The sequence below is a fragment of the Triturus cristatus genome, chromosome 3_1, assembly GCF_964204655.1.
Source record: "Triturus cristatus chromosome 3_1, aTriCri1.1, whole genome shotgun sequence".
Classification (NCBI taxonomy): Eukaryota; Metazoa; Chordata; class Amphibia; order Caudata; family Salamandridae; genus Triturus; species Triturus cristatus.
Genome location: NC_140583.1, coordinates 300,591,590 through 300,619,099, shown reverse-complemented (window position 1 = coordinate 300,619,099; position 27,510 = coordinate 300,591,590). Strand labels below are relative to the sequence as shown.

The 27,510-nt window shown below is 45.6% G+C and overlaps 1 protein-coding gene across 4 annotated transcripts in view; it reads right to left on the bottom strand.

The window, feature by feature from the left end:
• Positions 1 to 27,510, bottom strand: part of GRAMD2A (GRAM domain containing 2A) — a 503,088-nt gene that overhangs the window by 66,002 nt on the left and 409,576 nt on the right. For all 4 annotated transcript variants that reach the window (XM_085643959.1, XM_085643957.1, XM_085643958.1 and 1 more), the window contains exons 5-9: positions 25,296 to 25,399; positions 23,425 to 23,523; positions 18,407 to 18,478; positions 17,536 to 17,598; positions 17,297 to 17,453 (exon numbers count right to left, since the gene is read on the bottom strand). In XM_085643959.1, the coding sequence (XP_085500085.1) occupies positions 17,297 to 17,453; positions 17,536 to 17,598; positions 18,407 to 18,478; positions 23,425 to 23,523; positions 25,296 to 25,399 (495 nt within the window). The remainder of the gene's footprint in view (positions 1 to 17,296; positions 17,454 to 17,535; positions 17,599 to 18,406; positions 18,479 to 23,424; positions 23,524 to 25,295; positions 25,400 to 27,510) is intronic.

Here is a 27,510-nt window from a genome sequence, read left to right as displayed (position 1 = left end):
CCTTAATCTTTATTATTGCATTTGTACAAACTACCCACACCTCTTTTCAAAAATCATAATGAACTCCTTTGTATTACACCTCCATCCCCTACAGCTCATTTACTAATCCCACCAACCATCTGCATGTACTCACATACACCCACTAATGATCACACTGAAGTTCTAATAATTTGATCTACCACTTAGAAACTTAGGGTAAATCCATGGAATGGTTTCCTTGAGATCAGAAGAGGAATTCCAATAACCAACCAAAAAACATTGGACTAACCACTAACATTGGGTTTCCAGAGGAGCGTGCTCCCCAGCGTAAAGCATTTCAAACATCTCGTCAGGGGTCATAAGTGCTATATAAATCATTTACCATTACAATGGTAGAGGCAGGAGCTTCTACTGGCTCCTACCTCTGGATATTATTCACTGGCTCCTTTCTCTTCCCTGATGTCATAGAGAGTTTGGTGTCTTGGTAATAATTTCCATATTATTCTGCATCTTCAATTAAGAGGTACAAGATTGGCAAGCAGATGTTTTTCCCCTCTATGTTTTTCCTCTCCAAATTGAGACCCTTTAAGGAAGACATTTGACACCTTACTGTTAAGTGCAGGGTGGCACCTTGGCACCCAAGATATTGGGAGGAGTTACTCCTTTCTCAGGAAATCCAGAAGGGGACTCATCAAACCTTGTTAGCGTCCAGCATTTGATAAAACTATGGGCCGATAGCCCCATCCCCACACTATGGCAAAACTAGTGTCTCACAGTCAACACAGGACTGTTTATTTGCCTCAATTAACTTGCACATTAAAGCTGAAAGGTTGCTGAAAAAATTCAGATTTAGAATAAAGGGAAAAGCGCCATCATCATTAGGGTTATCCATCCAGACACCAATACGGGCATGATAAACAAGTGTTTCTCCTGGGTTCTAGGTTTTAAAAGGCAATAACCTAAAGTTGTCCCATTGCACTACTTCTCTATCAGTGTATCCTGATTCACAAATATTTAACTCTTGGGGTTTTTTAAATTAGCGGATGCCTCTTTGTATTGAAATCAGGCAAAATACTAAGCTGTTAACATGTATTGTGTATAATAGGTTAAATCAACCTAATATTCTATTCCCCAATTCAATTCTATGCAATGTGGTAAGCATAAAAAGTTCTGTTCCAGAGAATCTAAGGCTTTCTCCACTTCTGATAAGATTACAGCCCCCCAAAACCTGGAAGCAGATGATACAACAGCATGTATAAGTGTAAAGATTATGTGATATGATCGGGAAAACAAAATGTGGAAGAAAAGGAAGGAGACAGTTTGCTATTATCTTAGTTAATATTCTGGTGTCTATAACAGAGACAATGGTGAGTAAAATTCGCATCTCTTGATCTCCAAAACTGGCGTACTGTCATCTTGTTCAAGGCCAACCAATCTTATGATATTCACATGTGCTCAGTTATGTCGCTAATGTTTTACCTGGGCATCCCCCTCCCTATAAATCCTAGGTAAGGAGTCACCCACATTTTTGATTCCAGATGTGACATCTCACTAATTTGTCAATAATCCATTGATGGTTTGAAGCACGGAGGTGAACCCGGTGTTCGAATACTAAACTTCTGGTTAATTAATGCCATTTTCCAGGCTGCTGAGGCAGGACATGTTGAAGCCAAGAACTCTTGTTTTCACAGCACTGTATTTTCTCCTGATACATGGCCTTAAATGCTTCCTTTAATGTTCGTGTCCTGGCACCTAACTTCCTCAGGGAAGTGAACATCCAAGAGTGCATCACTCTGACATCAGAGTCTGCATGCTCTCCTCGGAGCCAGTGTGAGTAACGAAAGAGGCAACAGTAAATGATCTGATAACATGAGTGGTAGATAAGATATTTTCACATTCAAGTTCCCGGTGCATACCTCTCTAGAAACAAGCCAGTAGTCAATTCTCACTATAATTTCATGTACCGGTGACTAAAAGGAGATATCCTGTGCATTGGAGTGCCAGTGTTTCCATATGTCTGTTTGTTGTAAGTACATTATACCATACATGATGCCATTGGAGGCAGCCATCTGTAGAAAGGGAGCTGTAGTAAGGGACTTCTAGAGGTAAGGCGTTTGATCTGTCCCAAACATAAGCTTACTGGAGCTACAGCATAGAGTGGACTTCCCTTTGCTGACCAGGATCAAGTGACTCGCAGGGAAAGTTCGCACCTGAATAAACACATGGAATCTCCCGGAGCTGGAATTCCATTCCACTTAATTGTGCAAGGCATAAGCCATTATAAGAGGAGCCTGCACCAGACCTGCACACTGTGGGATACAGTATAATGTTGAAGTCCCCTCCTCAAAACAAGGCCAGGATATCCATAAAGAACCAGTTAAGACAGTATATGTTAAAAGTGTAAATAACATCCTGCCTACAATACCCAGGATCATAACATAAAGACTTTCATCATCAGCAATTGTACACATGTAACATCCTTTGAGTGTATGAAACAAAGTAACGGTGGGGCCCTCCCCCTGACGCGCCCTGAGTGAAGTGGGTCTCCTGCAGAAGGGCTACATCGATTTTAAGCCTGTGAAAGTACACTAGTAACCCTCCATTGTCCTCATATCCCAGGGCTGCAGTCTAAAGGTTTTCCATTTTTCATTCCTCATCATTCCCCTGTGCATCCATATTGCATGGTGTTGGACTTGGCCCTTTTTCCCGAAATTTTTCGCTTTTCGGGGAAACTAAATGATATATGAATGCTGTATGAATGTGTGCAGACTGAGTTTCCCCATTTTAAAAGTGTAATTTAAAATGGATGCCAAAGCTGGGTGGTTGCTCCGTTTGACTGAGCTAGGTTGACAGTCTAGTGGTTATTTCCCAGCAGCCCCAGCTTTTGGAGGGAAGCCTGGCACCCAGGGTGCTCTACCCCTCCCCCTAGGCCAGTTAGAGCCAGTTTCCCCAGACGCTTCTAGAAGCTTCTGGCACCGTCTGGAAGGTGGGGTGAGGGGCGTCTAAAGGGAGGAGCTGGGTTGCCATGTGCTCAGTCAGAGGGTGGACCACGGAGAGAGGGGACCTGCTGCCAGGGGTCACCGCCACATAGGCCTGTGTGCTGGGCCCTGAGCCTACCTACCCCCCCCCTACTGTCCACAGGGCGAGGGAAAGATATAGTTGGGGCAACGCAAACCTGGAGAAGCCCTCGCAGGAGTTTTAGGCGGTAGGATCAGTCAGGGACCTATGCCTCTGAAGATGACAGGGTTTAGGTGCTGCCCTTTAAGTGAGTGAGGGATCCTGAACTACCCACTGATCTGGCCCGGCGAGAAAAGAATCCAGGGACGACAGGCAGAGATAATTAGTCCGCCTTCAACCACCAACGCAATTTCCCCCCCTCAAGAGACCCTCAAACAAGGGGCAGGAACCAAAGAGCGCTATTTACAAAGGAGAGCGCTATTTACAAAGGAGAGTGCTATTTCCAAGCTGCCCCTGGAAGGAGAGCGCTATTTACAAAGGAGAGCGCTATTTCCAAACTGCCCCTGGAAGGAGAGCGCTGGATTTGGTGAGCGCTATCTTTGAAGTGGCTGTGCCTGCAGCCGGAGAGAGTGACAGCCTGCTGCTGGGAGGCCGCCGAGACGCCTGCAGCCGAGAGCCCGGTGAGTGGGGCATTGGGGGAACCAGTGGCGTGGAGGGGGCAACGGGGCACATTATCGGTGCCCGCCCCGGGACCCTTCACATTTTTGGGACCTTGTGGGGGCGCACTTGGAGGGTGTGTCGGGGCACACTGTCGGTGCCCGCCCCCGGCGTCGTGTGGGACTGGTAGTGGAGGAGGGGGGGCAACGGGGTACATTGCCGGTGCCCGCCCCTGGTGCCAGGAGCCTGCACAGCTGCCCCACAGGACAGTGGGCAGCTGCAACGGCCTAGAGGGATGCTGGAGGGGGTGGACACCTCGGAGGGCCCACGGACCTGCCCGGACTAAATGCAATGCCTAGCGCTGCAGTGGCTGGCCATGGTTGATGCTCCCAGAGCTTGCCAAGTCTACTGCCCCAAGAGCTTACTATGCTGAATGCTCCCAGTGAGGGCCCTATCTGAAGCGCCATTGATCTGCCAGGTGTAGCACTATGCTATAATGCCATATTTAAAGCGCTATGGTCAATGCTAGTTGTGGAGCGCTATATTCAAATGTCATGCTCTTAAGCGCTATGTCAATGGCTATGTTTTGAAGCGCTTTCGCCGTGATATGTGCAGCGCTATATTCAAATGTCATGCTCTTAAGCGCTATGTCAATGGCTATGTTTTGAAGCGCTTTCGCCGTGATATGTGCAGCGCTATATTCAAATGTCATGCTCTTAAGCGCTATGTCAATGGCTATGTTTTGAAGCGCTTTCGCCGTCATATGTGCAGCGCTATATTCAAATGTCATGCTCTTAAGCGCTATGTCAGTGGCTATGTTTTGAAGCGCTTTCGCCGTGATATGTGCGGCGCTATATTCAAATGTCATGCTCTTAAGCGCTATGTCAATGGCTATGATTTAAAGTGCTAGTCATGTGTTGTATGCAGCGCTATGTCTAGATGCCAGGTTTTAAGGTGAATGAACTGCCTATTTTGATTCCTGCCTCAGGGGACCTCCAGGTTGTTAAGGGATATGGTCAGGTCATGATGTGTTTTATTACAGGTGGTCCGGACTAACGCCTAAGGTTATGCCCTGAGTTGACTTTATTGCAGGTTGCAGCTAATGGACTTACTTTTACTATCTTCTAAATCGCAATGATTCCGGCAGGGGCCCGATTGGCCCTGCCCTGTACATAATTCGCCCCCCTGTAAATGTTAACCGAGCGCCAGTTGGCGCAGTACAGAGATTGCCTATTGACACCTTGTGGTTTTGGACAATACAAAAGTTCTTTTTACCTAAACTGGTGTGGTGTCTCTTTTTGTAGTGTGCCTTGTGTGTCGCCTGTGTGTACTGCGTGGATGCTTTGCACATTTCCTCCGGAGTTTGGCCCGCCCGCTCTGCACCACGCTACCCGTTTCCAACATTGGTGTTCAGCGGTGGGATAGGACTTGTGTTTGCGCAGTACCACAGCGACCGCGGGTTGCACTGCAAACTGAGCGTGTAATGTGATCTCAGCTTTTGGGGAATTATTGTTTTTTTCCTTAATTGTGATTTCCTCCTGGAAGTGTGGTTTTAAATTGTGTCCCCCTGTTGCACTGTGGGTGGTGTGTCCCGGGTGTACCTTGCCAGGATGGGGTTGACCTACGAGGAGGTTTGCCTGATGGAGTACACGGAGCAGGAAGTAGTGGATTTCTGCAGGGAGAGAGGGATACCCCCAGTAGGCAACACACGCAGGAAGCTCTTTCTCTATGAGGCCCTCAAGAGGGGGGAACCCTTAGAGATTGGTGGGGACCTGTCAGATTACCCCTCCGCATATTTAAAGGGTGGATTTAGTGGAGACCCGGGGGAGGACCTCCAGAGAGGGGAGGACTCCGACAGTGAGGGGGCCCCGTCCATAACCCAGGAGGGTGGTGACACTGACGAGGAGGAGGAAGATGATCGGGGGGAGACGCCAGTAGCGAGGGAGGACACCAGAGTTAGGGAGTCCCGCGCTGGGTCCAGTCCCGGGGGCACTGCCCCGTCCCTTTCCCTGTCCCCAGAAGAGTGGGTAGATAGGAGGGAAGAGAGGGAGCATCAGCTGGCGCTGGGAAGGCTCAAGGTGGAGCTAGCGCGGCTGAGTGTGCAGGAGAAGAAGCTAAAAACGGAGAAGGTCCTAGCGCAGGAGAGGATGGCGGAGGCAGAGAGGGCCTTTGCCAGGGAGAGACCAGCTCGGGAGTGTAGGTTGTCCCCTGAGAGTGGTTTTTGTGGTCTGGATTCACCAGTAAGGGTGGGATCCAGTGGTGGCAGCGAGAGTGGATCCAATGTAGGGTGTCCCACTCCCAGAGCCCAGGAGACGGTGCCTGATTCCCAGGAAGAGGGGGACAGGTTAGAGTTCAGGGGCAGGGGAAAACTGTCCCACCAGTCCTGGGGGGAGTTTGCGGAGGTGTGTGGGACGGCATTGGAGGATTGGGTGGTGAGGAGTGCAGTGAATGAGTGGGAAGGGCTGTGCCAGGTAGTCATCCGGGAGCACATGCTCAGGAATTGTTCCCCCAGGTTGCGTCACCACCTAGTACAGTGTGGGTTCTCCGACCCCAGGGAGCTTGCACAGGAGGCAGACCTCTGGGTGAGGGCGAGGGTGTCTGAGGAGGCATTGGGGAGTGACCCTGAAGGGGGTGGTGCAGGGATCTTCCAACCCAGCGAGGTGGGAGAGGTGGCGAATAGCCCAGCTAGGTCCCCGGGAAGAGAGAGGGTTGTAGGGCCTCACGACCTATCCATAGGAAGGAGTGAGACGGGGAGGTGTCCCGAGGTGCCCCAACCGCAGTCTCAGGGCCTGGAGAGTTCCGGAAGGGAGCCCCAGGTTGGGAGCCTAGGCTGTCCTGATGTGCCGCCCAGTGAGGGGGAGCCCCTAGTGTCAGGAGGACCCGGGGCATCTGTAATCAGAGCTCCTGAGGTCCTGGGGTTGGCCCAGTTGCAGGGTTTAGATCCTGGGCTGGGATGCCAGGTTCAGGGGTTGCCTGACCTGGCGGGTGGGACATCTGTTAACAGTGTCCCCCCAGAATTGACTTCCAGGGGTACTTCTCCAGGTGGGAGGGTGCGGAACTCTGGAAGGGGGTGCAGAGGGAGGAAGGTCTCACCTCGGGCACCGGCTCAGCCACAGGGCTTAGATCCTGGGTTGGGAGGCCAGGGATGGGTACTGCCTGACCTGGCGGGTGGGACATCTGTTAGCAGTGTCCCCCCAGAATTGTCTTCCAGGGGTGCTACTCCCGTTGGGAGGGTGCGGAACTCTGGGAGGGGGTGCAGGGGGAGGGAGGTCTCACCCCTGGCACCGGTGCAGCCTAAGGGTTTAGACCCTAGGCTGGGGAACCAGTTGAAGGGTCAAGGCCCTGGACTGGGGAGAGGGTGGTGGTCTGAGGGTGCCTCGCATGGGAGCAGGGTGAGGAACCCCAGAAGGAGAGGTAGGGGGAGGAGAGCCTCTCCCCTGAGGGCTGGTCAGCCTGAGGGTACGGACCCAAGGTGGGAGGACCAGTGGCAGTTCGGAACTGCAAGGAGGAGGAGGAGAGTGGTCAACGGGTACTACGGGCCTGGGGTTACTGCCCCCCACTCTGTGAGACCGCAAGGGCCAGAGACATCTGGGTGGCCTAGGGGCCAGTCCTGGCCACAACCAGCTAGGGGACCCCCGGGTGGTGGCTCAGTCGGTCGAGGAAGGTTTGAGAGAGGGAACCTTCGGGTTCCAGAGTGGAGGAGAACCTGCGGGTGCTCCTGCAGTTGCGGGCCTGCGTCCACCTTTTCTCGCCCTAAGCAGGGAAGCCCATCAAGGCATTGATCGGTCTACCCTGGCTTTTGGCTGGAAGGGGGTTGTGTTGGACTTGGCCCTTTTTCCCGAAATTTTTCGCTTTTCGGGGAAACTAAATGATATATGAATGCTGTATGAATGTGTGCAGACTGAGTTTCCCCATTTTAAAAGTGTAATTTAAAATGGATGCCAAAGCTGGTTGGTTGCTCCGTTTGACTGAGCTAGGTTGACAGTCTAGTGGTTATTTCCCAGCAGCCCCAGCTTTTGGAGGGAAGCCTGGCACCCAGGGTGCTCTACCCCTCCCCCTAGGTCAGTTAGAGCCAGTTTCCCCAGACGCTTCTAGAAGCTTCTGGCACCGTCTGGAAGGTGGGGTGAGGGGCGTCTAAAGGGAGGAGCTGGGTTGCCATGTGCTCAGTCAGAGGGTGGACCACGGAGAGAGGGGACCTGCTGCCAGGGGTCACCGCCACATAGGCCTGTGTGCTGGGCCCTGAGCCTACCTACCCCCCCCCCTACTGTCCACAGGGCGAGGGAAAGATATAGTTGGGGCAACGCAAACCTGGAGAAGCCCTCGCAGGAGTTTTAGGCGGTAGGATCAGTCAGGGACCTATGCCTCTGAAGGTGACAGGGTTTAGGTGCTGCCCTTTAAGTGAGTGAGGGATCCTGAACTACCCACTGATCTGGCCCGGCGAGAAGAGAATCCAGGGACGACAGGCAGAGATAATTAGTCCGCCTTCAACCACCAACGCAATTTCCCCCCCTCAAGAGACCCTCAAACAAGGGGCAGGAACCAAAGAGCGCTATTTACAAAGGAGAGCGCTATTTACAAAGGAGAGTGCTATTTCCAAGCTGCCCCTGGAAGGAGAGCGCTATTTACAAAGGAGAGCGCTATTTCCAAACTGCCCCTGGAAGGAGAGCGCTGGATTTGGTGAGCGCTATCTTTGAAGTGGCTGTGCCTGCAGCCGGAGAGAGTGACAGCCTGCTGCTGGGAGGCCGCCGAGACGCCTGCAGCCGAGAGCCCGGTGAGTGGGGCATTGGGGGAACCAGTGGCGTGGAGGGGGCAACGGGGCACATTATCGGTGCCCGCCCCGGGGACCCTTCACATTTTTGGGACCTTGTGGGGGCGCACTTGGAGGGTGTGTCGGGGCACATTGTCGGTGCCCGCCCCCGGCGTCGTGTGGGACTGGTAGTGGAGGAGGGGGGGCAACGGGGTACATTGCCGGTGCCCGCCCCTGGTGCCAGGAGCCTGCACAGCTGCCCCACAGGACAGTGGGCAGCTGCAACGGCCTAGAGGGATGCTGGAGGGGGTGGACACCTCGGAGGGCCTACGGACCTGCCCGGACTAAATGCAATGCCTAGCGCTGCAGTGGCTGGCCATGGTTGATGCTCCCAGAGCTTGCCAAGTCTACTGCCCCAAGAGCTTGCTATGCTGAATGCTCCCAGTGAGGGCCCTATCTGAAGCGCCATTGATCTGCCAGGTGTAGCACTATGCTATAATGCCATATTTAAAGCGCTATGGTCAATGCTAGTTGTGCAGCGCTATATTCAAATGTCATGCTCTTAAGCGCTATGTCAATGGCTATGTTTTGAAGCGCTTTCGCCGTGATATGTGCAGCGCTATATTCAAATGTCATGCTCTTAAGCGCTATGTCAATGGCTATGTTTTGAAGCGCTTTCGCCGTGATATGTGCAGCGCTATATTCAAATGTCATGCTCTTAAGCGCTATGTCAATGGCTATGTTTTGAAGCGCTTTCGCCGTCATATGTGCAGCGCTATATTCAAATGTCATGCTCTTAAGCGCTATGTCAGTGGCTATGTTTTGAAGCGCTTTCGCCGTGATATGTGCGGCGCTATATTCAAATGTCATGCTCTTAAGCGCTATGTCAATGGCTATGATTTAAAGTGCTAGTCATGTGTTGTATGCAGCGCTATGTCTAGATGCCAGGTTTTAAGGTGAATGAACTGCCTATTTTGATTCCTGCCTCAGGGGACCTCCAGGTTGTTAAGGGATATGGTCAGGTCATGATGTGTTTTATTACAGGTGGTCCGGACTAACGCCTAAGGTTATGCCCTGAGTTGACTTTATTGCAGGTTGCAGCTAATGGACTTACTTTTACTATCTTCTAAATCGCAATGATTCCGGCAGGGGCCCGATTGGCCCTGCCCTGTACATAATTCGCCCCCCTGTAAATGTTAACCGAGCGCCAGTTGGCGCAGTACAGAGATTGCCTATTGACACCTTGTGGTTTTGGACAATACAAAAGTTCTTTTTACCTAAACTGGTGTGGTGTCTCTTTTTGTAGTGTGCCTTGTGTGTCGCCTGTGTGTACTGCGTGGATGCTTTGCACATTTCCTCCGGAGTTTGGCCCGCCCGCTCTGCACCACGCTACCCGTTTCCAACACATGGTATCACAATTGCCAACAATGTATGCATTATCATGTTGATTCCGTCATTGGCCCGCAAGGAGTTATAAAGCCTAAACATTAACACTGTGTGAACTTCTATCCATCCCCATCCCATATGGACAACCCAAACTATGAATGAAGCTTTCTTTTCCTCCCCAAACAATATAGAGTAATAATAATGAAAATCAAAACAGCCATATCATAAAAGAATAACATTTAGATCAATATATGTTAGGTGTGTCAAATGCCAATGCTCATGCCTCACTGTAAGCAAGACCCCGTGCCTCTGAATCTACCCACCATAATTAAGCTGGCAATATATACTTGTGGGTATAGTAAAGTGCCAACTTCATTGTTGCATCACCCATGGATATCTTCTTGCCTTATAAATAATGCACACAAATAGCACACCGCTTGTAACAGGCAAAAAGTCTTTTAGAGTCAGCTAAAGGTATCTGCTCATTATGCCTATGAAGGTAGAGTAAACAAATCACCTGATGACCTATAGTGAGCAAACGAGCTATGATAGGGCCAGGCGGGCTGCCATGCAGCGGCCATGGAGCCACCGACTGGTGAACTTGTTCCCCTATGAAAACACTGAAGAACTGGATCTGTAAAATATATTCAGCATCATATTTTCCATGTATGTTTCCATTCGGCTTTTATTAGTTGACTCACAGACTCTCACAATTCTCATATTGCTACGTCTGGACCAGGCCTCTAAACCCTGATTCTTAGCTATAATCCCTTCTAGCACTTTTTTCCATTCTGAGTAACATTTCGTTGATGGATGCATTGTTCTCCAAGTCTGAGATGCAGCATTTCGTCAAACTATGCGCACTGCCTGTTTGTTGCACCACTCCGACTTAGATTCGTGCAGGTGGTCATAGTATCATTTTCAATGGAGTGCTGACTCATTTCAAACAGGATAGCCTTGACATTCAAGTACCCTAAACTCTGCACATGCTCATTTTGCTCACTTGTCCACTCTGTTGGATCCTTTCCAGTTGAACTGGTGCAACGCTTGTGCTCAAAGCAGAGTTTACAAACCTTATGCCCTCCACCCACTGAATATCACTGGCACCTTGCCTTCGTAAATAGTGATACTGCCATGATTATGAGCCTGTGTGACAGATTTTGACATTTCTTGCCTTAAAGGAGGCTACCTCTGATATAATGATATCCATTCCTGGCAAAATGAGGGCCATTCTTGGCATTAGATTGTTCTGCCCCCCCTGTTATATTAGTGACCTGACACATGGTGGCCATTCCTGACTTTTTGTGGATATTCCTGGAGTAATCAGAGTTACCCCTTGAATAATGATGATGATCTGTAACATACTGTGAGCCTCTCTGGCATTATGGTCTCCAGCTATGGTACATAAGTGGGCATCATTTGCATACTGTGGGCATGCTTAGCAATCTTTTTTATAATGGTGGTCCTGGCATGATGGCGACCATCCTCTGCATTTGGTGGCCATCCCTGAAATAGGATACTAACATATGGAGATAAAAGGCAATACATGTCTACATAAAGCTGTTGTACATGTAAGCCCTTTATGAAAATTACACATCTATTTACTAAACAAATAATACTTGTATCTCAAGGTTAAAAGGTTTTTTTTCCAGAAAATGTTTGAGACCAAAAAGCTTGCATTTTGTGTGTTTTTCAGTAACCAATAAACTGATGTTTGGAGACAAATTATTGCAGTTCCAAAATCTGTTTAAAGCTGATAGGTCAAAGAATAATGTGTTATGCGTTATGGAGACTTCCTGCTCACCTTATTTTTTGGGTACCAGAAAGTATTTGCTGCTATCGCTGTAGGGTGTCCGCCGGCAGGGCCAGCATGGGCACGGCTGTCGGAAACATGACATTCTATACAGATCTAAAGAGAGCGACAGACCATCATTTTCTTGTACTTGGTAACCTGCCTGCCAAACTCTAAATAAGGCCCTGCTTTGGACGCAGTGCTATATTCTGGTCTAATTGCTATATGTTGGTCTGGTTCACGTTTGGTGCTAATCTGTCTAGAAATTTTTATAAGTCATTGAGAAAAAGGTACAATGGGAGCTTATAAGAAGAATGCAACCAGATCCTCTTTTAGGGTTTTTATGTGCTTTGAACTAAGTTGTAGGCAAACACATTAGGTGACGAAAGAGCTGGCTTCTGAAGTCTGTTTTTGCCTTTTCTGTAACAATAATATTACCATGGGGCAAAGGTTATTTTAATTTGTAAAAGCACCTCCTTATTATTGCTCATCCTGCAGCAGCAATTTCTGTATTGCCTTTGGATCAGAAGTGACAGTAAGTGATAAATAACTCCCCCCAACACTGCTTTATGCCATTGAATCAATCGATGTCAAGGACTGGAGTTTTTTTAGATAGGGTCGAGGGTCGGATATTACGTAAATTGTGCAATTTTAACAAGTTAGTTCCAATGGCTGCTATTCGGCTTGATAAGCTCCTATATTCAAGGTCTATCCAGGGTTTTACACTGGGGTTACCAGTTAAAAAATAGCGAGCCTGATTCATTAAGAGGGTTGATGTGTCATGAAATCTTCGGTGTTCAGGCAGGTAATTACTCCTTCTATCATTATTTCTCATTGGCACTAAAAACTTTTTGAGTACATGAAGAATTAGTGATTACCCTCCTACCATCAGAATTTAAATCTTTTAAAAAAACTTAAGTGGCAAGATTAGCTTTAATAGAGATATTGAATTTTGTAATTCTATAGAGAGACTAAAGCTAATAGCCAGGACAAAATCACTGAGAATTTCACAAAAATATTTATACTGGAATTTAGAAAATGGAACCCGACATTTGCTCAATTTATGTCGTATGAATCTTCAACCTTTAAATGACCTAACAGCAAACTGGTCCCAGAATTTAAAAAATGGAAAAACTTGTAATTTTTGTAAACTGAGTATTCAGACCCTGTATCATGTCTTGTTTGCCTGTCCTGCATTGGTTTCGAGCCGTTGTCGCTGGCTTCGGCCGATGTTTTTACAAAATTGTGTTAAAGATGTAGCTTCAGCCCGCGATTTTGACTTTTGCCCTAAAAACGAAGCAGTGTGTGTAAAATCTTTTAATTATTTTAAGGAGTTTATGTATAAATTAAAAAAATATATAAATTCATTTAGATGGGCTGTTAACACCCCTGTTTGTCATCATCCTACAGAGCAGGGGTCCTCATAGTACGGCCCGCGGGCCGCCAGCGGCCCGGCAAGCCTTCCCTGGCGGCCCGCGGACCTTCCAGACATCGTACCTGAGCAAGCACCGCCGGTTGCAGCAGCGCGGAGCTATGGGGGCCGGGCGATTTTTTAAAAGCTAAGTCACTTGTAAATGAGGCTTTGTTGTATTTCACCTCTTTTTAGCGCCTCTGCATCTCCCCTCTGAATGAGAGGAGATGCAGGGGCGCTAAGAAGAGATGAAATACAACAAAGCCTCACTATCATCAGTGTTAAAGGCAGTGCCCCGACACTGCGATCAAAGAACAACAGACACTGCTGCTACGTGCGCCATCATGAAAGAACAGACGGCAACAGTTTTCCTCTCCTCACGTCTGCTCCACATTAAGACTGAAATGGCAAAGTCCAAGATTTATTGCATTGTATTAGTTCAAATTAGCAAGCACATTCTTATGGAAAGTGAGGTTTCAGATCCGGCTTCTTTGGTATTAAAATGCAACATATTTGCCAAATTGATTTCAGCACGTACACGAAATAACCGAAAATGCCCTGCAAAAAGTGGAGAGAATAGCAAGTCAAAAGACAAGTCATGCATATAAACTGTACTTTATGTTGACAAATATGATAACTTGCTCTCAGAAATGTCCGCAAGTTCCATTTGCCCTTTTGGTTTAAATAGGATTCATATTTTTCAAATTTCGAGGGTTTATATATTATTGAAAATCCTCACTGAATGCTTCGGTAGAAGAAGAAGATTGTTTGGAAGCATATGGACCTTTAGAAATTACAAACATGTCACCAATTAATATTTTCACTGTTGCTTGCTGACGAAAAGGTCACGCCAGGAATGTTTAGGTTTCCAGTTTGAAAGGCAAAACGTGCCACTCCCTCGTTAGATGAAAAGCTAGAAATGTACATAAATTGCCTCATTACCAAGTGAATGGTCTTTAAAAGACCCGTGAAGTACTTGGGTGCGACGGCTGTGTGCGCTCTGTCCACTCTGTGCCCCGCCCGCCTCCCCTCTTATCGTGTGCAGTTCAGGAGAGAAATTGTTTGTAGAGAGGCAGATGTAAGGGAATATCGCAAGGACGCCTTTTAGGGCTGAATCGAGGTAGTGAATCACTAAAAAAATCAGAGGGGGAAGACAGAGAGAGGGAGACAGAGAGAGGGAGAGACAGAGAGAGAGGGAGGGAGAGGGAGGGAGACAGAGTGAGAGGGAGGGAGGGAGACAGAGGGAGAACAGAGGAGGAGGGAGGGAGACAGAGAGAGGGAGACACAGAGTGAGTGAGACAGTGAGTGAGACAGGGAGGGAGACAGAGAGAAAGGGAGACAAACAGAGTGATGGAGACAGAGCGTGAGAGATAGATAGAGAGAGCGAGGGAGACGGAGAGAGGGAGAGGGAGAGTGATAGAGAGAAGGAGAGCGAGAGAGAGAAGGAGAGAGAGGGAGGGAGACAGAGGGGGGGAGGGAGCCAGAGGGAGGGAGGGAGACAGAGAGAGGGAGGGAGACAGAGCGATAGATAGATAGATAGATAGATAGATAGATAGATAGATAGATAGATAGATGTGAATGCCTGGTCTGGTGGCTCAGTGGACGAAGGCGTCCGCTGCAGGGGCCTGTGTTCAACCTCATGGTGATAGTTTTTTTTTGTCTAGCCCCGCCCCCTCCCCCACAGGCACCACCCCCACCGGTGCGGCCCTCAGCCAGAAACCACACTGTAACTTTGGCCCCCGAGAGAAAGTTTGTGAGTACCCCTGCTACAGAGTATTATTATTTTCTCCTCTGTCAGATTTATTTTGCACATTGATTGGCTGCTATTTACTGCTCTTTGCACAATAGGGATATGTTGTGCTCATCTCCCACTTTTGCTTTTCTTGTTATCTATAAAACTCAATTGAAGTGGGATTTTGGATTGCATTTTTGCACATGAACTGGCTGCTACTGAATTGCTTTTTTGCACAGATTAGGACATGCCCTGTTATTCTTCTTTTCTTGTTGCTAATTCCAAATTGAACTTTCTGCCGAAGCTGAATTCTGGATACTATTTTGTATTTGAACTAGCTGCTACTTACTGCCCTTTGTACATCCTTTGCACATTCTAGGATACGTCTGTTACTTCTATTCTTTTGCTGCTAATCCCAAATGTTATTTTCTGTTGAAGCGGTTACGTGCTGTTGCTCAAATGTTTGAGGTCATTGCACGTCAGTTTCTGTCCATGAGCTAAAAGATGTTATTGTTGAAAATCTTAGGGGTCCATTACGATGTCCGCCCGCCGCCGTAATGGCAAAAGTGACCACCCGCCATATGTGCGGCATCCCGTGATGCAGATTAGGATGAGCCCGCCACACAGGCGGGCGCATCCAGCATTTTTTACATTGCGGCGGGCGGTGCTTTCAGCAGCACCTGGCGCAATGTGAAAAAGGGATGTTGTGCATTTGCATGACCGCGCGGTGCCTGCCTGCCAAGTTGTGCATGCAAATGCAGGGGGGTACCACAGGTACCCCCCAGGTGCACCACAGGTACCCCCCAGGTGCACCACCACCACCCCAACACCCTGGGGGCCCGCAACGGGCCCCCACATGCAGACACCACATGCCTTTCCATGGCGATCCCCGCCTGCATTATAATATGGATGGCGGTGTCTTGCAGACACCGCCACCATATTATACCCCTTTTCCGCCCGGTCGACTTTTAGACGGGCAGAAAACCGGCGGACGGTCTTTCCGTCAGCCGGGGTCCCCCCGCCATCGTAATATGGCGGGGGGAAATGGTAAGCGAGCAGATCGCCACTGCCATACGGGCGGTGGCGATCCACCCGCTATTGTAATAGACCCCTTAGTCTTTTTCTTTTGCCTTTGCCTATTAGGATAATTGACATTATTGACTAATGTTATCCAAAGGAATTTTAGACCTGCTAATGCAGGCCTTTGATAATTTATGATGGTTTGTGGAATGAGTTTTTGTTATGTTTTAATATTTGTATGCAATAATATGTATGCACTTTTATGTGGGCCTAATATGAGTTCCAATCTTTAATAAAATATTGAATATATTGTGTGTGATAAATAACTATTCCATCTCATTCCATGCCAAGATGCCTTTCCATCTAAAAACAGAGGCTAGCACAGGATTTAACAAACAAAGAAAAATATACTACAATAAGATAAACTGCCCACTGATGGAACAGATTAGGACCAGGTGTTGCATTGGCTTCACATGCTTGCCAGTCAAAAAACAGGGACCAACAGTTCCTTGAGCATAAATGCATAACATGTTCTACAATGTTATCAAAATTGGGGGGAGCTATCATTAATTATTTCCCCATTTTCCTCTTGCTCTGCTTGTATCCATTCCATTTAGTGTTATCAAAAGAGATCATTGACATTTACTATGATTTTGATAGTTCTTCCTATAACATGCAACATATCTGACGGAAAATATAAAGAGAGCACTTGGCTAATTTTCTGTATATCCTGTTCCAAATGTATTACTTTTAGGTGACCTGGTGATCCATACTGAGAACCAACATTACCCATCTTGAAAGTCATTTGTTAATGGTAAATCTTGAATATAAACTAGAGAAATGTGCTTTTGGTCAATATTGATCCTTCTGCTTTCATCTGCAGTATGATTATTGAACGTTTTAACCCATATCTGTTAGAAGGTCTCAATCAGTTGATGGTGTACGGTTAAAATATTTTACGTCAAGGTCCCAAGTTTCCAAAAACTTCACGTAAAGCAGCTACTAAGCTTCGATTCCTTAGCTCTGTTTTTTAACTTGTGAAATCTACCACCAGTTTTCTACATTCATAGCATGGCACCTGCAAAGACCAAGGGGACAGCCTTTGCCAACGCTTTTAGAGCCAGCTTCTATGTGCCATCACCAAATGGTAAATTAAATTGAAATAAACCTGAAGTCATGCTTTTAGCTCTTCTTATTTGTGATTCTGCAGGATAGCCAAGTTACAAATATTCCGTCAAGAGGTAATACAATTGCTTTGCTCATTCTATAGCTTCCTCCACCAAACACAGGCTAACCTGATTCAGCCTGTATATTCTTCAGCAAATCTACCCAAACTCACCCTAACACCCCTGAAAGGAGAAGAGTATAAACACTTAAACAAATCATTAAGGTGATGGGGGTAACAACTCAGTGGTGCTGCAGAATCACCTTCACTAAGATCAAAACACTTCTGTAACTCTCAATCAGTCCTAACGTCTTCTGGCAACAATATATAGCGCAGATAAATCACTTCTAGTATTAAATCATCTCCCAGTGCCCCCTGTTGTGGTTTCCAACAAAACATGCTCCTTTCCCCATCAGCACTGAATCCCACTTTTCATGATCAAGGTGTACCTGATGACTGAGTTTCCAGAGATTGGAATGAGCTGTCCTTGAGACTCGTGCTTGGCGTCCTATGGACGATGCATGTGTAAGGAGACTCTGAACATGGGGTAGACAGGGACACCAGGGACATCTGCTTCCTCCATTTCACCTCTGGGGTGATCTCCACCTGTGAGAGCAGCACAATGAGGACATATGGATCACTTGTTCTATATAAGCTGTTATTCATGACCACATATTTATTATCTTACCAATGGAACTGTATCCAGCTCCTCTGTGTATTCCTTGACACTCAAGCTCTTCTTACTCGAGACCTACGGCACAAGACAAACCTATCCTAGATTTATTTTATATGGTTGGAGCATGTAGAATAGAGCCATCACTGGTGGTGGAAGGAATGTGAGAAACTTCATGAGGGAGGCCTTGTGTCCTCTGAGGGAGATACGAAGACAAGAATCCACATAAAAGGATGGGAAAGAGAGCTTTATCGCTGGGAAGAACAGACGCCTCACAGTTGAGGATAGGAAAGTGAAAAACCTCGAAATGGGGACTGCTAGTTGTGAGCATATGGGTTTTAAAGAACTGCAATGGAGTATTAATGTTAATGACCACATGAGGCCCTAGAAAGAGGGTTAAGAAAAGTTTCCTGAAGAAGAGAGGATAATGGGAAAGACGTTTAAAAAAAAGAGGTTGGAAAGAGGTGTCTCCCCAGGATAGATGAAGAGTCTTATTGTACAGGATTAACGTTATGACAGAGCATGAACACCAGAAGGAGAAAGAAGGAGGAGCAAGGAGCAGGAAGGTGGCGCACAGAGGACTGAGGGAGCGAGGAGCGGCTCCAGGAGGCTGCAAGGCGGCTGCAGAGTTTGGATCGTGGCAGCAGAAAAAAGGTTAACTGAGAGGGTTGTGAGAGGGGGGTGGAAAACAAGCAATGATCAGCATGCAAAGACACTAACAAAAAGAAAGGTCTTGAAAGAGGAATTTGAGAATAGTGACAGAAAACATAAATAAGGCAAGAAAAGAGCTAGGCAAGGTTGTACAATGATTTATTTTGACTATTCAAATGTATAGATAGAAAGGAGGAAGACAGTTTGAGAATTCGAAAGAACTACAAATAAGTACCTGAAGATGGGTGCAGACTCTTCCCAATAGCTCGTATACATGGTCTCTGGACAGGAGGGACACGAAGATGTACTGAAAACACAGGAAAAAAGAAGAACCTGGTAACTGAAGCAAGGTTCAATGAAATGGGAACTAACGATGTAAAATAAAACAAAAACATGTTTTTGTGAATCTAAAACAAATGTTTTACAAATGGCTTCATCAAAACCAAGCGGATAAAGCTGAAGCTATCCACACACTTTTTAAAATATGTTTTTACTGATTTTATATTTTAACGTACAACTATACAAGCTCGTGTAATACATATCAGATATATAAATGATTCACTTTCTTACATGTATCTCTTTTGTTCTAGGTAGCCCACTCCACAGTAGATACACACAGTGCCCCATCCTTAATATAATGGTTATCGGGTAAGCCATTGTGGAGTTTGGCCTCTGAGAACAACTTTACAACTAAGGTCCTAATTACGTTGCCGGTGTGAACGCTGGCATATCGGTGTCGGTCCCACCTACATCTGCCCCTGTGTCCGCTCGCCGCATTACGATGCAGTGGGCGGGAGACCGTTCGGTGCTGTTCTGACTGACTCCTTGAGCCCATCGGAGCATCAGAAATGCTCATGATTCCTTAATGACTTTGGGGACCCCTAGCATGGCCCCTTTCCTCCCTTGGCCCTCTGCTATGGGGGGATACAATAGTGCCCGCATAAACATCCCTACACCGTGTGGCAGGCACCGCATGGTGCCCGCCACACAGTAAAGGGATGTTCACAAATATACATTTTTCAATGGAAACTTGTGCTGTGGCTCTTTTCTGCCTGACGCACAAGCTTCCATTGGAAAATTGATGTTTGCGGCCTCCCACTGGGCGGTCACATCCTAATCCTGAGGTCGGAACTGCCGACCTAATGTCGGGCGGTTCCAGACTAATACGGTGTCCCGACATCTTAATCACCCCTAAATAACAACAAAGAAAAAGAAAGCCAATGTCCAGCCCATTACTGCCAAAAATCACCAGATGATTCCAATCAAATGAGTTTTCTCTCATAATTAATGGGTGCGCTCATTTATGCTACCAGCCGCGAAACATGTCTGCCCATACCGTTATTATTAAATCACATAGCCTGCCTCCGGAATCATGTTTTCTCCCTCTCAGTATAAAGTGCTAACATGCCCTTCCATTAATCTGCTGCCGTCTGCATTGGCACACTTCTGCAGAATACAGCACACATGGAAAGAATATAAAACGAGGAGAAATTAATATATTTCTCCTCCTTATGCCAGCCCTGGGGAGGCATACAGTTCTGATGCATTCTCAGGTTTAAAGATCCTTAGAAATCTGAGAATGCATCAAAACCCATAGTGTTGCATGAGAACATCCACTGCGTCTCCCAGACACAGTCTAAGGCAATGCAGCGACGTGCGCTGCGTTGCCTTACACCATTTCTACGAGGCCAGGAAGGCCACGCAAAGTGGCATTACATGTCCTTGTAGATATGGGTCTGCACTCTGCGCCCCTGGAGTGTCAGAAGAAGTGACACACCAGCAGCGCACAGGGGTTGTAAATAAGCCAAAGTGGTGAAGTCCCACTTGCACTGTCATACTCTCTGCAACGGCGTCATGAACACATCACTTTAGCAGCTTGAGCAGAGGATGGTTTTTACTGGTGAAAATGTCAACATAAAACGTTTAAAATGTTTGTGACACTAAGAGAAAAACATTATGGAGGTGTGGGCTGTGGGGAAAAAAAGCAACAAGACAGCATGAAAGAAAAGAAAAAAGAAAGGAATGGAAGGATGGAAGATTGCATTGATGGATGGTTGGATGGAGAGACTGATGAATGGAAAAAGGGATGGGTAGATGGAGAGATGAATGAGAGGATTGTAAGTGGATTAAGGAATGAGAGGGATAATTTGATGAGGTGGCAGGTTGGGTGGAAAAATAGAGAGAAGTGTGGAAAGAAGTAAGGATGGTGGATTGATGAGAGAGGAAAAAATGGATAGCAGTAAGGATGGATAGATGTAGAGAAGAAAGGATGAATGGATGGAGAGAAGTAAGGATGAATGGAATGAGGGGTGGATGGTGAGAAGGAAGGATTGTGACACGGATGGATGGATGGATGGAATGGAAGATTGATGAGTAAGTACCTTCTGCGGGCGAGGAGAAGAAAGGATGGATGAGAGAAGAATCAAAGGACAGAGAGTAGGATGCATGGGTTTATCTAGGAACACATTCACTAAGAATGCAGGTATAAAAGGCATTATTTGCCAACACTGCTTTCCGGATTTCCTCAGGGAAGCAACCAAACAAGTGCTGAGTTCACTCACCTCACTCTCTCAGTCACTCACTCAGTGCTATGCAGAATAGAGTTCAAAGTGAAAGGTGTTTTATTTCTCTGGCTACTCCCTTGACTCTCTCACACAACATGCTACTAATGGGATTTACTACAATCCTGATTTACTACGATCCTGATTTACTAGAATATCCTAATACAGATACTCCACTGTGCTTGTCTTGGCATTTGAACTACTGTTCTTATACCAAACTCCCACCTGTTACTCTGATGACCTAATGTTAACCATCACCACTGCACAGGAGACTGCACTAAATTAAGACACCATGTGCCCGAAGAGTAATCTGTTTCTGACACCGATACATTTCTACAACTTGTTGAATGGTATGACAGAAGACTAGAGCAACCATTTTCTGTCATGGATATTTTCCAACCACTTGAATGAATGAAACCAAACATATAACGCATAGACAGCTGGCCTCATGCATCCTGGCGCTACAGATATAATGCCACAAAGGGAAAGGTAGGATGTTGAAGGTCATACATGCGGAAAAAGTGAAGTTTGAGCTATTTTTGAAAAAGGTTATAATTTGGACAGCTTCACAATTGTAGGGGGGGTGAATTCCATAGATTAGTAGAAAGATTGGAAAAAGGTCTTCCATCCTGTCTAGCTCTGGACATTTTCTGTGTTTAAGAAGAAGGGTTAAAGAGGATCAAAGCAACCTCCTGGGTTGGTAGAAAATATTTTGCTAATGTGAATAGGACCCATCTTGTTTTGGCTTCTGTGGGTCAGTCACAGTTATTTAAACAATAAAAGTTTTCCTTATATGTAACAAGTGCAGAGTTTTAACATGCTTAGATACAGAAGAGTGGTTGAGAGACTTTCTAAGAAACCTGGTTGCCAGGTTTTCCACCACCTGCAGTTGGCAGATGAGATACTGGGAGACCCAAATATTGGACATTTCCAAAAGGTTATTCAGTTCTGAATCAATGTCATACCTTCTGAGTCTGGTAGAAGGGGCACACTTTTTCTCAAGTATCTTAGTTGTGAAAAGCAAAAGCAGCAGACCTTACTTGTATGCAGTTTAAAGGTCAGCTGGATGTCAAAGATTATGTCTAGGTTCCTCACAATGGCTAATGGAGTAGGAGGGAAACCCAGTTCTGCAGGCTGCCAGTGATATGACCATATTGAGGAAATCCCCATTCAGTTTTAGGAAGTGCTGTTCCACCCAGCTTGCAATCCTACCCATACAGACTAGAATACCTTTCCTAGTGGGCTCTAGATTTTTAGAAAGGGTATGATTATCTGAGTATCATCTGTACAGGAAGAGATTACTAAGCCAAAACATCTTACTATAGAGGACATTGGGGCCATATAAACAATAAACAATGTGTGTCCCAACTGAGAAATGACTAGTCTGACGGGAGGAAGGTCTGCCGAAAAAGAACCGAGCTATCTGAGGGCGAGTTTGCATATGCCAAATTATCCAAGTCTGGATAGTAAGGTAGAGTGAAGGACAGTAGCGAAGGCCGCAGTGAGATCCAACAGTACGAGAGCAACAGATCCAATCTTCTCCAACATCATCCTTATACCATCTGTGATGCCGACCCAGTGGTTTCAGTGCAATGACCGTCTCTGAATCCCAACTGGGATTCATTTAAAAAGCTAGTTTGTGCCCAGACAATTTGTCTGCTAGGAGTTAATGATTTTCTCAATACATTTTGCAGGTAGAGGGAAGAAGAGCTATAGGTCTATAATTTCCAGGTGAATTAAGATCTGCCAAAGGGTTTTTTAGTAGTGGCCTAACCATAGCTAGTTTCCAATTTTTGGGAATTTCTGCTGTGGCTATAAATAGGCTGCAAAAGTCAGCGATAGCTGCTTCCTCATGAGAATATGATAACTGAATTTATCTTTAAATTTACTCATCATCATTAAGGCTTCGTAAGTTAACTAACAATAGTAGACGTGCATTGACACGTCCAGAGAAATGTTTTGCTTTTTTTAAAACTTAGTTTAATTCTAAACTAAGGGCACGATTCACAGAACTAACTTAAGACAAAATCCTAAACTTACTACCATTTACTCATTTTGGTATTCACAGAAGGCACTTGCTCATTTTGGTATTCACAGAAGGTACTTACTCATCAATGAGTAAGTGCCTTCTGTGAATACCAAAATGAGTAAGTGCCTTCTGTGAATACCAAAATGAGTAAGTGCCTTCTCTGAATACCAAAATGGTAGTAAGTTTAGGATTTTGTCTTAAGTTAGTTCTATGAATCGGGCCCTATGTTGTGATATTTGCTGTAAGTGTGGAAACTGTAATAAAACAGTTGTGTAGTGCATCATTGTCTTTCTACACGTGTTAATTCTTCTGCATTGACCTCAGAGCCATATTGCTAAATGCCACAATTATATATTAATTGGTATCATTTACAATGTTATGTGAGAAAGAAACGTAACAGCTGATTGCTACATTTCTTTCTTCGAACTGTGTTTTCTTTTATCCTGACTAAATACTGAATTTGCCATTTACTAGCTAGGATGTTGTTGTTACCTCAAACACTTTAGTATATTATATGTGATGTGCTCGTGGGAACCATTGCTAAAAACATCAAATGCAACCGCTACAGTCTCATCGGGAAGGTGAAAATGACGACTCCCATACTGTTCCGCAGCTTGCTTGATAGAATTGAACAACAAAGCTAACGCCAGTGAGCAGCCATACCTTCCTGCTGGCAGTGGTAGTGATAGCAATTCCATTTGGAAGGAGCCTTGCTGTTTTGTGCTTTTTTACAAGCTGAACAGAGACCACAGGGATAACCACCTAAAAAGCAACACGTTAGAATACGTTATCAATATACATACTTTCCGCATAAGGTACTTCTACTAAAACATCGTCCACCCTACCGCTCGCACATCTCAGATGTCCTTCTAAAGTCTTTCTGTAAAAGATGCTCATAAATGTAGCTATTGCTGAATCTTCACTAACACGTGTTCGTGTTGACTTTATGTTGAGGTTGCCTCTGCTGACAGGCATGTGCACCTGACTTACCACAATCTGTTGACCCTTATGCTACCATCCTCCTATCCCTCCTAGATCCTGGGCTAGGTTTTCAAATTAATGGTTCACAGTCAAAACCTGCTAAAAACGAAAGAACGACATAATATATCATACATCTCATTTCATATACTGCTGGAACCTTAAACTAATGGAGCGGTGTGGGTTGCATGATGCCTAGCTATGAAGCAGGTTCCTAATTTTGCCTTTGTTTCTAGCATAAACATTGCATGCATTACTAGCACATCAATCAAGGTTGCTTAGCGCAACTAGGTTGACTTCCAGTAAATAATTGTAACATATTCCTGAACTGACTTGCCAGATTCTAAGAATTCCAGTCTCCAGTCTACACTGCATGATACAAGAACTTTCAAGAGTGGGGACCCATGAGGCAGCCATGTTGGCAGAGTTAAGAAGCGCTTTGTGGAAATGTGACTGGGGTGAACAAACTTGTAAGTGTTGCCACGTAAGGTTATAAAAGATTGTTAAGGTTTTGGTCAACAGTATGATGAAAGTGAACTATGGTGCAGACTACAAATACTTTTCATGCACTTGATGTATGACTCCTACCAAACGATCCACTCACACATCTACTGTCATTCTAGTAACCAATATATCCCATTAAACATTCACTATCCTATATTCTACCTCTACGTACACGTAGTACACTTTTGCACTTGTCTACCTACCATTATAGATAATCACATGCTATTTTTGCAAGACTTGTCAATCCTTTTTGGTTTCTCTGTTAATCACATGCAATTTTTGCAAGACTTGTCAATACTTTTTGGTTTCTCTGTCCATACACCCATTTTATCCATGCTCATCTTCCATGTGCTTTTTTTTACAATCTTTTTTCTATGTGCTTTTCCCCACATATGTTACCTCTATTTGAATCTGCACATTAGCCACACCCTCCTAACCAACCACCTGCCTTCCGGATCCTGAGCATGGATAGTGCACAGTATAGTGTAAAGCAAGAACGAGAAATTATGCTCTTTTTCTAGCATAGTAACATTCTAAATAATTAATCATTGTATGAAGGCTGCCTTATGAAAGGATGTGAGTGTAAAAGTGCCTCCTGTACTATACAGCATGTGACAACTTCACTCTTGCCCTATACTTCCACTGACCAGAATGCTCCTTTATACATCTTGTACAATTGAATATACATCAGTCCACACAAGGCCTTGCCGCAGAACAATTATAGGGTCAGACAAAATGTTTCTGCTCAGTGGGCTAGGACCCATACCTGCCTCCATCATCTCACAGAGCAATCATGAAACAATGGCACATGCAGGGCCTTGTTATGGCTGAACAGAAGAAGTGGCTGCAACAAATGTATGGCATTTCTTATACTGCTTGTACATTCTTATATACTAAATCCACTTCAATATTATTGATGAAAACCAAACAGAGACATAGCATTCTTACTGGTTCGAAGCCAGTTTGTTTTGATATACATAATGATAGTTAACACCAGTCACATACAGCAAACATTAAAAAAATAGCAATTATGAAGTGCCCAGGAACATTACCTTGATATCTTTCCCAAAAAGATTAGCATAGAAGCAAAGCCAATTATGGGAGATGTAGAGACGTCCTTGAATAAGTATCTCTCGCTGGAGGGCACAGGAGTATGCTGAAAAAAAACACAGACCTTGTAGCACACAGGGCAGGTTGCAGGACATAAACAGACACGAGTGACTGACATGTACCCTTACCGACTCAACCAGCATTACCAAAGCAAGGTTCTTCAACTGCATGAGCAATGTTGCTGCTTGGATGAAAAACAACTGCCTGCAGCTCAACACAGACAAAACCAAAGCCCTAATATCCGGCAACAACCACACCTCATGGGAAGCTTCTTGGTTGCCCTCCAAACTTGGCCCTCCACCCACCCCTGTTGATCATGCCGAAAACCTCTGGATCATCCTGGACACCAACCTCTCCATGAGCAGACAGATCAATGCCCTCTCCTCATCATGCTTCCACATCCTGCCAATGCTACACAAGATTTTAAAGTGGATCTCACTTAACACCAGACGGTCACTCAGGCTCTTATCACAAGTAGACTTGATTACATACTACGTCAGAATCTCAGCCCATGTTCTAAGTCAACTCCAAATCACCAAGAACACCACCGCCAGACTCATCCTGAACATCCTGCGAAATAACCACATCTCTCCACACCTCTATAATCTGCATTGGCTCCCAGCCCATGACAGATGTAAGTTCAAGCTACTCACCCACGCCTACAAAGCTACCCACAACACCGGTCAGCTTACCTAAACCACCACCTCAACTTCTTACAACCCACCAGACACATAAATCTGCGTCCCAGGCAAGGGCACACCTCCCTTGCATCAAGAAGACCAGAAGCGCAGGACACTCCTTCTCATACCTCACAGCCAAAACCTGGAACAACCTCCTGATACACCTCAGAACCTCCCTCACCCTCATGGCCTTCTGAAGGAACCTCAAGACATGGTTCTTCCAGATGAAACAAGCATGATCTCCTCCTCCTCAAAACCTGCCCTACTCAGCTCCTGGATACCCTTATGGGTGATTAGTCGCGAGCTACAAAATCACATAACATGTTACTTGGAAGCTTGCCACCTTTTCCTCTCCTTAGTCCAGCTCACAAGAATATGAGCCAGAATTTTGAGGCACTCATTGAGACAGCGGCCTGAGAAACACTAGAACATATGGTGCTTGCTGGCGTTTCTGGCTCCTCAGACAGCAGACAATAACTTTGTTTCAGATTAGGGACCAAACATTGTGGAGGACAGCCGTGGTGAGGTTTTGTAGAAACTGCAAATCTCAGTTGTGAATTGATCAGTTTACCACAAAAAAGGACTAACCAGGGGACGCACCTCAGGGAAGAATCATGCATGGAATGTTCTATGGCAAAATCAGGGAGGGAGGATTCGTTGTAGGTGAAGTTTATTGTGCAGCGGTGAGGTAACTTGAAAGTGCTATAAATTTATGGAAATTACACCTTCTGGAGAATTAGTTGAGGTACCTATCTTTTTTCAGATGCTATCAATCTTCTTACAGACCTGAAAGATTCTGAAAGTCTATTGTAGGCATGTGGTGTTTTGCGTTTTTAGGGTATCTGGACTAAGAAGAATTTAGGAAAACTGAGTAACTACAGACAAACAACCGTGGCCCTCATTGACTAAAGTTTGCATGCGAGCAGGCATGATTTAATCTAATTTTGCATTGCACACGATTCTCTTTAAAAAGGTAAGAAAATTGAAGCTAATTGTGCATTTACGTCATACGAGCACCTGTGGAAAACTTTAGTGAGTGTATTCCAAAAATGGAGCTCTGTATTCAATAACCCTCACTTTGTAAAAGGAAAGAGGAACATGTAGACAGGGCAAAAATACCAGATTGAACTTAGTAGCTGAGAAACTGTGTTTTGAAATAATAATTCTTCGAATGAAATGTAATCTTTCTAATGCTATAAACTTAATCCTAACCCAAATGCTAAACCTAACCTTCTATTTTATTAAATGTAATACTAACTCTAACCAAAACCCTATTTTCTAAATCTATGTGATAAAACATTACTGTTATCCTAATGCTAACCTTTTACTGATTTCAATCCAAATAAAATAATTTAAATAAAATGAGTTTACATTCTACTATTGGGTTGCGCCACTTCGTCACATTTCCGCTCTATAGTGTTCGAATGAACAGCCTCTTTTGATTGGTCCCTCCCTTACTGCGAACGCAGGCTAGTGC